Source organism: Capricornis sumatraensis, chromosome 2 (genome assembly GCF_032405125.1).
Source record: "Capricornis sumatraensis isolate serow.1 chromosome 2, serow.2, whole genome shotgun sequence".
NCBI classification, from domain to species: Eukaryota; Metazoa; Chordata; class Mammalia; order Artiodactyla; family Bovidae; genus Capricornis; species Capricornis sumatraensis.
The window spans coordinates 159,960,064-159,976,398 of NC_091070.1; the positions used below are offsets into that span (position 1 = coordinate 159,960,064).

The 16,335-nt window shown below is 37.2% G+C and overlaps 1 protein-coding gene across 1 annotated transcript in view; it reads right to left on the bottom strand.

Annotated features, from left to right (window-relative positions):
• SPATA1 (spermatogenesis associated 1) overlaps positions 1–14,405 on the bottom strand; it is a 55,543-nt gene extending 41,138 nt beyond the window's left edge. The window contains 3 exon segments of the mRNA XM_068966563.1: positions 3,858–3,975; positions 6,885–6,991; positions 14,370–14,405. Coding sequence (XP_068822664.1) covers positions 3,858–3,975; positions 6,885–6,991; positions 14,370–14,405 — 261 coding nt within the window.
• Between the last annotated feature and the right edge of the window lie 1,930 nt (positions 14,406–16,335).

A 16,335-nucleotide genomic window follows, 5' to 3' on the forward strand; every position in this document is an offset into this window, starting at 1 on the left:
TGTATCCTGAATATTCTTTAAGGGAAAAATCTATGTCCAATTCTTTACTTTCTCTCATTTTGTATAGAGAAAAACATCAATAACTATTTGTTGAAAATAATAAATTATTAGAAACAGTTTAGAATTTGATTTTAATTATTGTCAGATCATTTCCAATTCAGAAGTCTGTGGCTGATATTTAGTAATTTTACATATCATGAAAAAGAACAAAAATTTATGGGAGTAATTCTTTGTCTTCCAAGATTAAGGGAAACAATCTTATGATCAGTAAATTAATGTTCTGTGTATGGAACAGAACTCTATGCCAAAATGTTCAAATCTAGTAGATAAGCCCAAGAATTCCAATAGCAAATTCCTCTACAGTACTACTTTGGGGGGGATGTTTATTTTTTTCATTATCACTCATTATTTAATTATTTTCAATAAACATTTAAATGCCTAAGTGCTAAAAGCCTTGTCAGGCATTTGTAAAAAAAATAGTGAATAAAATAAGGTCTTTGCTCACAGGGAGCTACAGTCTAGGCAGAGTTAAACAAATAACCAATAAGCAAATACATAATAATGATATGTTTAAACTAGAGTAGAATAGAAATAAACTGCATTTTACAGTTTCAATTCAGTTTAGTCATTCAGTCCAACTCTTTGCGACCCCATGGACTGCAGTACACTAGGCTTCCACGTCCATCACCAACTCCCAGAGCTTGTTCAAACTCATGTCCATCACGTTGGTGATCCATCCAACCATCTCATCCTCTGTCATCCCCTTTTCCTACTGCCTTCAATCTCTTCCCAGCATTAGAGTCTTTTCTAAAGAGTCAGTTCTTCATATCAGGTGGCCAAAGTATTAGAGCTTAAGCTTCATCATCAGTCCTTCCAATGAATATTCAGGACTGATTTCCTTTAGGATTGACTGGTTTGATCTCCTTGCAGCCCAAGGAACTCTCAAGAGTCTTCTCCAACAACACAGTTCAAAAGCATCAATTCTTCAGTGCTGTTTTCTTTATAGTCCAACTCTCACATCCACACATGACTACTGGAAAAACCATAGCTTTGACTAGATGGACCTTTGTTGGCAAAGTAATGTCTCTGCTTTTAAATATGCAGTCTAGGTTGGTCATAACTTTTCTTCCAAGGAGCAAACTTCTTTTAATGTCAAGGCTGCAGTCACCATCTGCAATGATTTTGGAGTCCAAGAAAATAAATTCCGTCACTGTTTCTATTGTTTCCCCATCTACTTGACATGAAGTGATGGACTGGATGCCATGGTCTTCGTTTTTTGAATGCTGAGTTTTAGGCCAGCTTTTTCACTCTCCTTTTTCACCTCCATCAGAGGCTCTTTAATTCCTCTTTGCTTTCTGCTGTAAGGGTGGTGTTATATGTATATTTGAGATTATTGCTATTTCTCTGGGCAAACTTGATTCCCATTTGTGCTTCATCCAGCCCTGCATTTCACATGAAGTACTTACCACATAAGTTAAATAAGCAGGTTGACAACATACAGCCTTGACATATTCCTTTTCCAATTTGGAACCAATCTGTTGTTCCATGTCCAGTTCTAACTGTTGCTTCTTGATCTGCACACAGATTTCTCAAGAGGCAGGTCAGGTGGTCTGGTATTCCCATCTCTTTCAGAATTTTCCACACTTTGTTGTGATCCACACAGTCAAAGGCTTTAGCGTAGTCAGTGAAACAGAAGTAGATGTTTTTCTGGAATTCTCTTGCTTTTTCTATTATTCAATGTATGTTGCCAATTTGACCTCTGGTTCCTCTGCCTTTCCTAAATCCAGCTTGAACATCTGGAAGTTCTTGGTTCATGTATTGTTGAAGCCTAGCTTGGAGCATTTTGAGCATTACTTTGCTAATATGTGAGATGAATGCAACTATGTGGTAGTTTTAACATTCTTTGGCATTGCCTTTCTTTGGGATTGAAATGAAAACTGACCTTTTCCAGTCGTGTGACCAGTGCTGAATTTTCCAAATTTGCCGTTATACTGAATCCAGCACTTCCACAGCATCATCTTTTACGATTTGAAATAACTCAGCTGAAATTCCATCACCTCCATTAACTTTGTAGTAATTCTTCTTAAGGCCCACTTGACTTCACATTCCAGGATGTCTGGCGCTGGGCGAGTGATCACACCATCATGGTTATCTGCATCATTAAGATTTTTTTTGTATAGTTATTTTGTGTAATCTTGCCACCTCTTTTTAATATCTTCTGCTTCTGTTAGGTCCATAAAATTTCTGTCCTTTATTGTGCCCATTTTTGCATGAAATATTCCCTTGGTATCTCTAATTTTCTTGAAGAGAGCTCTAGTCTTTCCCATCCTATTGCTTTCCTCTATTTTTTTTACATTGATCACTTAGGAGGTCTTTCTTATCGTATCTTATCCTTGCTATTCTTTGGAATTCTGAATTCAGATGGGTATATTTTTCCTTTTATCTTTTGCTTTCCTTTCTCTTCTTTTCTCAGCTATTTTTAAGGCCTCCTCAGACAACACTTACCTTTTTGTATTTCTTTTTCTTGGGGATGGTTTTGATCACCACCTTCTTACAATATTACGAACCTCTGCCCATAGTTCTTCAGGCACTCTCTCAGACCTAATCTCTTTAATCCATTTGTCACTTCCATTGTATAATCTAAGGGATTTGATTTAGGTCATACCTGAATGTTCTAGTGGTTTTCCCTACTTTCTTCAATTTCAGTCTGAATTTGGTAATAAGTAGTTCATGATCTGAACCATAGTCAGCTCCCGGTCTTGTTTTTGCTGACTGTATAGAGCTTCTCCATCTTTGGCTGCAAAGAACATAATCAATTTGATTTCGGTATTGACTGTCTAGGGATGTCCATGTGTAGTATTGTCTCATGTGTTGCTGGAAGATGGTGTTTGCTATAACTTGTGCGTTCTCTTGGCAAAACTCTGTCAGCCTTTGCTCTGCTTCATTTTGTACTCCAAAGCCAAACTTGCCTGTTACTCTACATACCTCTTGACTTCCTACTTTTTCACTCCACTTGCCTATGATGAAAAAGACATCTTTTAGAGGGTGTTAGTTCAGTAAGGTTTTTAGGTCATCATAGAACCATCCAACTTCAGCTCCTTCAGCATTAGTGGTTGGGGAACAGACTTGGATTGCTGTGATATTGGTTTTCCTTGAAAACAAAAAGAGGTCATTCTTTTGTTTTTCAGATTGCACCCAAGTACTGCATTACTGCATTTCTGACTCTTTTGTTGACTGTGAGGCCTACTCCATTTCTTCTAAGGGATTCTTGCCTACTTAGAGTTTAAGTAGGGAAAATCTTGAGTAGAGAAATAAACCTTATATAAATAAGAGAAACCAGAAACTTTGAGATCTAATGGTTTGCTGGACTGAGATTTCAGCTAGGAAAACTCTCTATTTAGAAAATCCTGCCACTGAAGCTACAAATAGGAGTGTTCAATTGAGAATAGCTGATTCCTGCCCCATCAAATACAGTATATTGGAGTCATTCCACATCAAACAAGGCTAGTTGTGGCCTAACAAATGAGAATCCATTTTTTTCCCCACAAATGCTCATTTATAAAGCTTCTAATGCTATTAAATTTTAAAATATATGATCACATTTAAAATTTGTCTTTCTTTTCTCTCCAGGGAAATTTACACACCACCCCCCTCCCCTATATTTTAGTGCACAGTAATATACCAGAAAGGCCCATCTTTTCTTGATGACCTGTGTGCTAAATGATATTTCCATTTTGTTATGATTGAAATTACATATTGCATAGTATATTAAGGAGTTGAGTTGATAAGCATTTAAGAAAGAAAATTTGTTAAGGTATGCTTTTCTTTAATCAAAAGGAAAAATTAATAAAACTTACTACAGCTACATTATTTCCAATGCATTTGAGAAATAAAAATTTCTCTGCAACAGCTTCTTCACCAAGGAACTCACTGAGATGCTCCCTCAGGTCTTGTAAAGTTAGGTGAGGAGATACTCTGAAATATCATGACATTGCCTTATAATGTAAAATAAAATAGGTTTCAGCTATAATAAAGATTCAATAGCTTTAGTCTTTTATCTCAAGTCTAAATACTAATTTAATAGATCATATATAACTTAATATATTGTGTTTCTACATTGCTTGGAACTTTGTAGGCTTGAAGGCTGTAAATTTTTTTTACAAAATGGTTAAAAGTCACTTAATCAATAAAATCATTAAAATTTTAAATTATCCAAATGTACAGTTTATAAAAGTTCTTTCTGTACTAAAAAAGACTTATTTTCTTTTCTCATCTACCTTCAATTTTACTTTTCTCATCTACCTTCAGTTTTTTTATTAAAATAAAACCATGCAATGATATTTATATAATATTATATGTATCTTAAAGAAGGATTTAGCCACAGATATTTATTTTGGAAGTTTGACAGTGTTAGCTAGTGCTTAAGACTTTCTTTGATGATTGAATGTCATCAGACTATACACCTTTGCTTATTGGGGTCTTTGTTGCTATACAGGGCTTTTTTCTAGTTGTGACGAGTAGGAGCTACTCTGTAGTTGTGGTGCTTGGGCTTTTCATTGTGGTGGCTTCTCTTCTTAAGGGGCATGGGTTCTAGGGTGCCCTGGCTTCAGTAGTTGCAGTTCCCAGCCTCTAGAGCACAGGCTTAGTTGCTCTACGGCATATGGGATCTTCCCAGACCAGGGATCAAACCCATGTCTCCTGCAATAGTAGGCAGATTCTTTACCATTGAGCCACCAAGGAAGCCCAATTTAATAGATCATATATAGCTTAATCGGAGAAGGCAATGGCACCCCACTCCAGTACTCTTGCCTGGAAAATCCCATGGATGGAGGAGCCTGGTAGGCTGCAGTCCATGGGGTCGCTAAGAGTCGGGCACGACTGAGCGACTTCACTTTCACTTTTCACTTTCATGCATTGGAGAAGGAAATGGCAACCCACTCCAGTGTTCTTGCCTGGAGAATCCCAGGGACGGGGGAGCCTGGTGGGCTGCCGTCTATGGGGTCGCACAGAGTCGGACACGACTAAAATGACTTAGCAGTAGCATATAGCTTAATCTATTGTTTCTACATTGCTTGGAACTTTGTAGGCTTGAAGGCTGTAAATATTTTTTTTACAAAATGGTTAAAAGTCACTTAATCAATAAAATCATTAAAATTTTAAATTATCCAAATGTACAGTTTATAAAAGTCTTTTCTGTACTAAAAAACTTATTTTCTTTTCTCATCTACCTTCAATTTCACTTTTCTCATCTACCTTCAGTTTTTTTATTAAAATAAAACCATGCAATGATATTTATATAATATTATATGTATCTTAAAGAAGGATTTAGCCACAGATATTTATTTTGGAAATTTGACAGTGTTAGCTAGTGCTTAAGACTTTCTTTGATAATCAAATGTCATCAGACTATACATCTTTGCTTATTGGGAACACTTCATTCCCCAACATCTAAAATTTAAAGCTCTTGTTCTGAGTCCTTATTTTTCTAGACTTTTAGGGGAATATTATATAATTAACTTATTTAATTAACAAATATATATTGAGCTCCTTTTTGTGTCAGATATTGTTATAGGGTTGAGAATAAGGCAATCAACAAAACAAATATTTTTGCCCTTATAGACCTTACAATCTAATGGTGGAAGTGAAAAATTAACAAAATAAGTAAGAAAAAATTTAATTTGTAAGACACTGCTAAGTACTATTTGTTGCTGTTTAGTCGCTCAGTCCTATCTGATTCTTTGTGACAGCATGGACTATAGTCTGCCAGGTTCCTCTGTCCATGGGATTCTCCAGGCAAGAACACTAGAGTGGGTTGCCATTTATTTCTCCAGGGAATCTTTCCAATGCAGGGATCGAACCCACGTCTCCTGCATTGGCAGGCAGATTCCTTATCGCTGAGCTACCAGGGAAGCCCAGTACCATGGAGAAACATAAAGCAGGCAAGGATGAGTATTCTGATGAGAGAAAATATAAACAAAAAAGTAATATTGGAGAAAAGACATGAATGAAGGAGATGAGATAGCATATGTAAAGGCACAAAGAGCATTTTAGACAAAAGAAATAGCAAGTACAAGAGTTCTGAGGTAGGGCTATGTCTAATGTGTTCCAGAACACAAAGGAAGTTCATGTGCTTGAAAAAAATGATGGGGAAGATTAGGAAGACTGAGGTGTCCTCGAGAGAAATAACAGGCAATTAGAACACATAGTATCATGTGTGTTTCTGTGAAGGCGAAATAATATATATGTTATGTGCGTGCTCAGTTGCTTCAGTCGTATCCAACTCTTTACATCCCAATTGACAACGGCCCATCAGGCTCTTCTGTCCATGCGATTCTCCAGGCATGAATACTGGAGTGGGTTGCCTGGCTTTCCTCCAGGGGATCTTCCCGACTGAGGAATCAAATCCGTGTGCCTCACGTCTCCTGCATTGGCAGGCGAGTTCTTTACCACTAGCGCCACCTGGGAAGCCCATATATATATTATATGTATATATATATTGTGTTTCTATTTTTAAATAGTTCAGTGAAAAAGTCATTGTAGATATACTGGTTTAGCCACTATTCACAGCTCTTCAGTAGGTTTCTAATTTCAGGTAAATACGGTCTTAATTCTCTTTGTGTATAGCCTGGTTACTACACAGCTTAGTTATACTCTGTTTTCTAGGTGGCAGTGCTATGGTTAAGTGACATCTGTTCCTATGGCACTTTTTAACAGTTACATAGTACTATTTATTGACAGCATTCATCAAGACAGGGACTGGATCCATCACATGAACAAGATATTTTTCACTTACAATTTTTGAATTTCCACAAAGCATTTTTCTCTGCAGAAAAAAAAAAGATTGCTTTTTCAGACACATTGTAATGTGACTACAAAATACTTGCCTTATAAATCCAGCTGAAATGAATTTGTTAACAACTTCTATTGAAATGGTATTTAACTTATAATTCCATGATCCTTCAGGGACATAAAAAACATGAAGTTCCACCAACTGAATAAATTAAGAATAAAGTCAGTTAAAATCATTTTTAAGTGAGAAAAATCAATTAATATCCTCTAGAATTTGAGTTTAATAAACATCATTGAAATAAACAAGGTATATATGTATCCTTCTGAACAAACACATACAAAAAAACAAAACGAAGAGCCTGAAATATGCTAAGTTGGCTACTAGGCACTGGAGCACATTTTCCCTTGGAAACCATGTCCTAGATGTGGTGCTAGATTTCCTTAACATATATATGACACACAAAACATTTGTGGCTTGCAATAAGGACACTAGATTGCCAAGATCAGATTTCCTATTACCAACCATTGCCCCTTTCCCTGACCTCTACCTACAGTTTAATTTGTGTGATTTTATGGAATCCTTATTCTTTATATATATATATATATATATATATATATATATATATATATAGTCTCCCTAACACAGCTGTGATGATTGCTAGTTCTAACCTGCTGAAGTCGGAATACAGGGGTTTGGGGAATATTTTTGTTTACCAGAATTTGAGGAAGAACCTATTCCTGACTAGTGATGGAAAACGAATTGTTGTTTCCACATAGGGCAGGTCTGTAAGCTTAGATTGTTTGTGTTTATATGTTGTCTGTGCTTATATGTACTATCATCTTTTCTATTGTTTTATGACCTCAATTAGAATTCATCCACTGAGAAGAATATTTAGATTTCTACAAAACAGTTATAGCAAATAAAGACTTTTACTTCAATGAAAGTTTGCTACTCATACATATTAAAAGTCAAAAGCATTTAAATGATTATACACTACAGTATAGTGAAAAGTGAAGTCGCTCAGTTGTGCCTGACTCTTTGCGATCCCATGGACAGTAGCCTGCACCAAGCTCCTCTGTCCATGAGATTTTCAAGGCAAGAGTACTGGAGTGGGTTGCCATTTCCTTCTCCAGGGAATCTTCCCAACCCAGGGATCGAACCCAGGTCTCTCACATTGTAGACAGACACTTTAACGTCTGAACCACCAGGGAAGTCTGTATCTGAAAAAATGTTTATTAAATTTGAAGTAAATACGACCTCACATTAATATTAGTAATTCTTATAGGAAATGAAAATGGCTGTTGAATGAGTAATTTGCTCAAGTTGTTTTTATAGACCAAGCAGGCTGCTGCTGCTGCTAAGTCGCTTCAGTTGTGTCCGACTCTGTGCAACCCCATAGATGGCAGCCCACCAGGCTCCGCCGTACCTGGGATTCTCCAGGCAAGAACACTGGAGTGGGTTGCCATTTCCTTCTCCAATGCATGAAAGTGAAAAGTGAAAGTGAAGTCGCTCAGTCGTGTCCGACCCTCAGCGACCCCATGGACTGCAGCCTACCAGGCTCCTCTGTCTAAGGGATTTTCTAGGCAAGAGTACTGGAGTGGGGTGCCATTGCCTTCTCCGATAGACCAAGCATATTATCTGTATATTTTGATGTCAGAATATTAACTAACAGTTTAAGATGTCTGCATAGATTGAATAGTGAAGTTGCTTATATGCTGTATTTTGAATTTCAGGGCATTTAAAGATTACTCTCAGCAAACGAAGCAACAGACAAAGAATTAATCTCAAAAATATACAAGCAACTCCTGCAGCTCAATTCCAGAAAAATAAAAGACCCAATCAAAAAGTGGGCCAAAGAACTAAAGAGACATTTCTCCAAAGATGACATACAGATGGCGATGAAAAGATGCTCAACATCACTCATTATCAGAGAAATGCAAATCAAAACCACAATGAGGTACCATTTCATGCCAGTCAGAATGGCTGCTATCCAAAAGTCTACAAGCAATAAATGATGGAGAGGGTGTGGAGAAAAGGGAACCCTCTTACACTGTTGGTGGGAATGCAAACTAGTACAGCCACTATGGAGAACAGTGTGGAAAAGATTCCTTAAAACACTGGAAATAGAACTGCCATATGACCCAGCAATCCCATTGCTGGGTATACGCACTGAAGAAACCAGAATCGAAAGAGAAACATATACCCCAATGTTCATCGCAGCACTGTTTATAATAGCCAGGACATGGAAACAACCTAGATGTCCATCAGCAGATGGATGGATAAGAAAGCTGTGGTACATATACACAATTGAGTATTACTAAGCCATTAAAAAGAATACATTTGAATCAGTTCTAATGAGGTGAATGAAACTGAGCTTATTATACAGAGTGAAGTAAGCCCGAAAGAAAAACACCAATACAGTATACTAACACATATATATGGAATTTAGAAAGAAGGTAACAATAACCTTGTATGCAAGACAGCAAAACAGACACAGATGTATTGAACAGTCTTTTGGACTCTGTGGGAGAGGGCGAGGGCAGGATGATATGGGAGAATGGCATTGAAACATGTAAAATATCGTATGTGAAACGAATCGCCAGTCCAGGTTTGATGCATGATACAGGGTGCTTGGGGCTGGTACACTGGGATGACCCAGAGGGATGGGATGGAGAGGGAGGTGGGAGGGGGATTCAGGATGGGGAACACATGTATACTCATGGCGGATTCAAGTTAATATATGGCAAAACCAATACAATATTGTAAAGTAAAATAAATAAATTAATTTTTAAAAATAAATAAATAAATAAAAGATTACTCTCTGGTTATACCATCCTATTAACAGCTAAAAGCTATACTATGTACTAATACTACAGTAGTAAATATTAAAGCTATAATAAATATTTATAAAACTTTCAGAAATTTGAAGTAAATATGGCCTTATCATTTATAAGAATATATCAATATTTTATAGTAGAAAAATATTTCTTGAACTAAACATTTTACTCCATTTTCATAAACCAAGTAATTACTTCAATATTTTTATACAATTCATGAATTATAATTCAAAGTATTTGTATATACTTTCATTCCATAATTGAATGAGGAGGCAACATAAAGAAAAAGTAATTATAATAATAAAACATTTCCTGGCCTTTGAAACATTTTGTAAAGTAAATTAATTTATGGAGAATTTTAATTTATTCATTCATTCAACAAACATACCTACCATGTGGAAGTACTGTTCTAGGCACTATGAGTACGTAGTGAATAAAACAAAGGTCCATGCCTGCATGTAGCTGATATTCTAATGAGGTATCAGGACAAGAAGGGTGAGGCAAGTGAAGCACTCATCTCAGGTACAAAATTTAGTGGCACCAAAGCCTCAATCATTGAGGTAAATAATATTTAAAGATCTATTCAATGCAAAAAATTCATGATGAACAAAATACCATAAATTTAAAGATAGAATGGTACTATTATAGCCTGAATAGAAAAAAAAAAAAAAAAAAGCAAACTGCTATATACAGGCTTTTTTAAAAATACATTTCTTAATGGCTAACTTTTTCCAGAACAACATATTTGAAAAAATATTGAAAATTTTGCAAGCCTGTATTAAAACTCAGGACATCACTTTAAGGTTAAACATTCTATTTATATCAAAACTCAACTTTATTGTAATTTTACTTTCCTGGCTTTAATGGACGTAAACTCATCAATAATATTCTCATTAAAACTATTTAAAAATACATTAAATAGCACAGGAAACTATACTGAATATTATGTAATAACTTCTAAGGGAAAAGAATCTGAAAAAGAATATATATATACACACATGTATAACTGAATTGCTGTGCTGTGGCTTCCCTGATGACTCAGAGGGTAAAGAATCTGCCTGCAATGCGAGAGACCTAGGTTCCATCCCTGGGTTCAGAAGATCCCCTGGAGAGAGGAATGGCTAACCACTCCAGTATTCTGGCCTGGAGAATTCCATGGACTGTATAGTACATGGGGTTGAAAACAGTTGGACACAGCTGAGTGACTTTCACTTTCATACCCAAAACATACCTGTGGAGTGCTCAGTTGCTCAGTCGTGTCCAACTCTTTGGGACCCCATGGACTGTGTGGCCTGTCAGGTTTCTCTGTCCACAAAATTTCTCAGGCAAGAATACTGGAGTGATTTGCCATTTCCTACTCCAGGGTTTCTTCCTGACCCAGGGATCAAACATCCATTTCCTGCACGGTCAGGCAGATTCTTCAACACTGAGCCACCTGGGAACCCCATCTTAAACTTACACTATATTGTAAATCAACTATGATTAAAAATTTTTTTAATAAATGAAAATAAAAATAATTCTTCTACAATAAATAAATACATAAAGTAAAAATACATTAAAGGATATACAGAGGGATATATATTTTGCCTTTTGCCTCTGGCTCCAAAATGGCTAGGCATAGCATTATTGGATCCTGTTTCTATTTAAAATGTTGATATCCTGTTCATCATTGGTTTTTCCATTAACTTTTCATTTTAGAAATCTTTTATTATTTATTTTAATAACTTAATTTTTTCGGTGCCTCTTTAAGTTTTGCACCAAAGACAACTGACTACTTTGCCTCAGACTAGTCTCAGCCTTGTGAGGGACACAGATAATAAACATTAAATATAAAACACTGGTAAGTGATATAGAAAATTAGAAAGTGAACATCCCTGGTCAAAAATAATTAGTAGAGCAGGGCAAAAAAAGGGGGGGGAGATAAAAGAGGGAGTAATTTTCAGTTTTAAATGGAATAATTCAAATACACATCTAAGAAAACTAACAATTCCTTAATGTCAACTGATATCTAGTCCATATTCAAATTTCCCCTATTGTCCAACTGTCCTTAGAATGTTCTTTCAATCTAGAATCCAATCAAGGATAACATATGCATTTGGTTCTCATATCTTTTTTATTTTAATTGAAGTACAGTTGATTTATAATTTTGTGTTTCAGGTATACAGCAAAGTGATTCAGCTATTTTCTTTCAGATTAAATTCATCTCACACGCTAGCAAAGTAATGCTCAAAGTTCTCCAAGCCAGGCTTCAACAGTATGTGAACTGTGAACTTCCAAATGTTCAAGCTGGATTTAGAAAAGGCAGAGGAACCAGAGATCAAATTGCCAACATCCGCTGGATCATCGAAAAAGTAAGAGAATTCCAGAAAAACATCTACTTCTGCTTTATTGACTATGCCAAAGCCTTTGTGTGGATCACAATAAACTGGAAAATTCTGAAAGACATGGGAATACCAGACCACCTAACCTGCCTCTTGAGAAATCTGTATGCAGGTCAAGAAGCGACAGTTAGAACTGAACATGGAACAACAGACTGGTTCCAAATCGGGAAAGGTATACAGTCAAGGCTGTATATTGTCACCCTGCTAATTTAACTTATATGCAGAGTACATCATGAGAAATGCTGGGCTTGAAGAAGCACAAGCTGAAATCACAAACTGGGAGAAATATCAATAACCTCAGATATACAAATGACACCACTCTATGGCAGCAAGCGAAGAACTAAAGAGCCTCTTGATGAAAGTGAAAGAGGAGAGTGAAAAAGTTGGCTTAAAACTCAACATTCAGAAAACAAAGATCATGGCATCTGGTCCCATCACTTCATGGCAAATAGATGGGGAAACAATGGAAACAGTGAGAGACTTTATTTTGGGGGGCTCCAAAATCACTGCAGATGGTGACAGCAGCCTTGAAATTAAGACACTTGCTCCTTGGAAGAAAAGCTACAACCAGACTAGACAGCATATTAAAAAGCAGAGACATTACTTTACCAACAAGGGTCTGTCTAATCAAAGCTGAACTTCAGTGTTGGAGAAGACTCTTCAGAGTCCTTTGGACTGCAAGGAGATCCAACCAGTCCATCCTAAGGAAATCAGTCCTGAATATTCATTGGAAGGACTGATGTTGAAGATGAAATTCCAATATTTTGGCCACCTGATGTGAAGAGCTGACTCATTTGAAAAGACTCTGATGCTGGGAAAGATTGAAGGCAGGAGGAGAAGGGGGTGACAGAGGATGAGATGGTTGGATGGCATCACTGACAATGGACATGAATTTGAGTAAACTCCAGGAGTCGGTGATGGACAGGGAGGCCTGGCACGCTGCAGTCCATGGAGTCGCAAAGAGTCAGACATTACTGAGTGACTGAACTGAACTGAGTGTCCAAGAAGTGGTTTGGTAAGGCATTAAATATGACTCCAAAGTGTTTGGCCTCAGATATTAAAAGGATGGATTTGCCATAAACTGAAATGAGTAAGGTCATGGTTAGTACAGGTTTGGGTTGCAGGGAGACGTATAGTTGTTTCAAACATGTTGAGTTTCTGTTGTCTATTGGTCATCCAAGTGGAGATTTCAAGTAGGCAGCTGACAACATCAGTCTGGAATTTGGGATAGAGGGTTGGGATGGGGATATAAATTTGTGAATACGTAGCATAATGTTGGTATTTAAAACTACTAGATTGGATAAAGATCACAATGAGTGCAAACAGAGAAGAGAACAAAGAGCTGACCCCTGAAATTCCCCAGTGTCAAGAGATCAGGAAGAAGAAAAACACCTAAAAGAGAAGAAGACAGAACAGGGACTTCCTTGGTAGTCTAGTACTAAGACTCTATTCTACCAATGCAGGGGACCCAGGTTCGATCTCTAGTCGGGGAAACAGATCCCATATGCTGCAACTGAAGATCCTGCATGCCTAAAGTACAGATCCCATGTGCTGCAACTAAGACTCGATGCAGCCAAATATATAAATATTTTTTAAAAGAAGACTGAGAATGAATAACAAGGAATTATGTCAAGGAAGAGAGTGATCAATGGTGTCAACTATTGTGCACATACAGATCCAAGCGTATGTGAGATAAGAATTAAACAATAGCTTTAGTAATGTAAAGGTGAACAGGGCAGTCGGTTTTGGTGGAGTAGAGGAGTGAAAACTTGTTTGGAGTTAATTTAAAGAAAAAAATGGTAAGAAGGTACTGGAGTTTGAGGAGGTATGAAATAGTTGTCTAAAACAGTGGAACAGAGAATAAGTAGGAGGTAGTCTTGTTGCCTCCTAGCAAAAAGTTCCACTTGAGATTCATGCTCATTGAAGTGAGAATAGTCCTTATGCTGGTATATTTTTCTCCAGCCATGTGCCAGTGTCGGTATACATGAGGACCAGATGAAGATTAACCAGGGTTTTTGTTTTATCAAGGAGTACAATGAAATGAGAGGGGGTAATGAGTCAAAATTATGTGCAAGAATGATCAAGAATGCTCCATGATATTTAAGACAGCCAGAGAGGGTATCCTGAGAAGAGAGACAAACAAAAAAAAGATTATAAGGTCAATGCACTGGAGGTACCAGTATAATTGGGGTCCTTAGAGATACGAGATCTGTAATCAGATAATGGGATACAGAAAATTGGGTTCACAGTGGAGTTAGTATATAATACTTTATATAATCCATATTTTTGCTTTATCAAAACTTTTAAAAACCAATGGTAGGTAGGTGTTTCTTGTATTTTAGTACAAAAAGATTCTCTTACCTCTGATGAAGAAGGTTGAGTTGGACTGAGGGACATATTCACCAATGTCTGAATAGGGTAATTATCAGTTGGAATTTTGTAGGGTTTTAAAAAATTTTTTCTTCATTTAATATTTAATAAAGGTTATAACAGATTTTTGGTTTGGCTTGCTTAAGTTATAGCATTCCACTCATTTCTGGTCTTTGATTCATTCAAAAAGCAAAAGGAAAAAAAAAAGGCTTTAAAATAGAGTCAAAATGAAAACTTAGATAAGTATGAAGTCTTATAATAATAATTTAAAATGACATACTACTGATAAGTAGGGCTGGTAAATGCAAAGAAAATCATATATCCCATACAACAAAGTGGTAAATTATTAATATAGTAGACTTGTGACTAGAACTCTTTTTACTAAATAATTCATTTCTCTCGGTCAAAAATTAAGGTTAAATATATATAGCTTTTTACATAAAGCAGAAATACACTTTGGAAGTAGGACTAAAACTATAAAAATGGCTGCCGTGAAGAGTCGGACACGACTGAGAGATTTCACTTTCACTTTCATGCATTGAAGAAGGAAATGGCAACCCACTCCAGTGTTTTGCCTGGAGAATCCCAGGGACAGCAGAGCCTGGTGGGCTGCCATCTATGGGGTCACAGAGTCAGACACGACTGATGCAACTTAGCAGCAGTAGCAGCAGCTATTTAGTCACTCAGTCGTGTCTGACTCTTTGCAACCCCATGGACTGCAGCACACCAGGCTTTCATGTCCAACACCAACTCCCAGAGCTTTCTCAAACTCATGTCCATTGAGTCGGTGACGACATGTAACCATCTCATCCTCTGTCATCCCCTTCTCCTCCTGCCTTCAGTCTTTCCCAGTGTCAGGGTCTCTTCTAATGAGTCAGTTCTTTGCATCAGGTGGCCAAAGTACTGGAGCTTCAGCTTCAGCATCAGTCCTTCCAATGAATGTTAGGACTGATTTCCTTGAGGATTGACTGGTTTGATCTCCTTTCAGTCCAAGGGACTCTGAAAAGTCTTCTCTAACACCAAAGATTAAAAGCATCAATTCTTTGGTCCTCAGCTTTCTTCATGGTCCAACTCTCACATCCATACATGACTACTGGAAAAAACAAAGCTTTGACTATATGGACCTTTGTTGGCAAAGTAATGTCTCTGCTTTTTAATATGCTGTCTAGGTTTGTCATAGCTTTTCTTCCAAGGAGCAAGTGTCTTTTAATTTCATGGCTGCAGTCGCTATCTGCAATGATTTTGGAGGCCCCCAGAATAAAGTCTGTCACTGTTTCCATTGTTTCCCCATCTATTTGCCATGAAGTGATGGGACTGAATGCCATGATCTCAGTTTGTTTGTTTGGTTTTTTTCCTAAGCCAGATTTTTCACCCTCCTCTTTCACTTTCATCAATAGGCTATTTAGTTCCTCTTCACTTTCTGCCATAAGGGTGGTGACACTTGCATATCTGAGGTTATCAATATTTCTCTGGGCAATCTTGATTCCAGCTTTTGCTTCATCAAGCCCAGCATTTCGAAAGATGTACTCTGCATACAGGGGCTTCTCTTGTGGCTCAGCTAGTAAAGAATCCACCTGCAGTGCGGGAGACCTGGGTGTGTGATCCCTGGGTTGGGAAGATCCCCTGGAGAAGGAAAAGGCTACCCATTCCAGTATTTTGGCCTGGAGAATTCCATGAACTGCATAGTCCTTGGGGTCACAAAGAGTCGGACACAACTGAGCAACTTTCACTTTCACTCTGCATATAAGTTAAATAAGCAGGGTAGCAATATACAGCCTTGACGTATTCCTTTCCCTATTTGGAACCAGTCTGTTGTTCCATGTATGGTTCTAACTGTAGCTTCTTGACCTGCATACAAATTTCTCAGGAGGCAGGTAAGGTGGTCTGGTATTGTCATCTCTTTAAGAATTTTCCACACTTTGTTGTGACCCACAAAGTCAAAGGCTTTGGTGTAGTC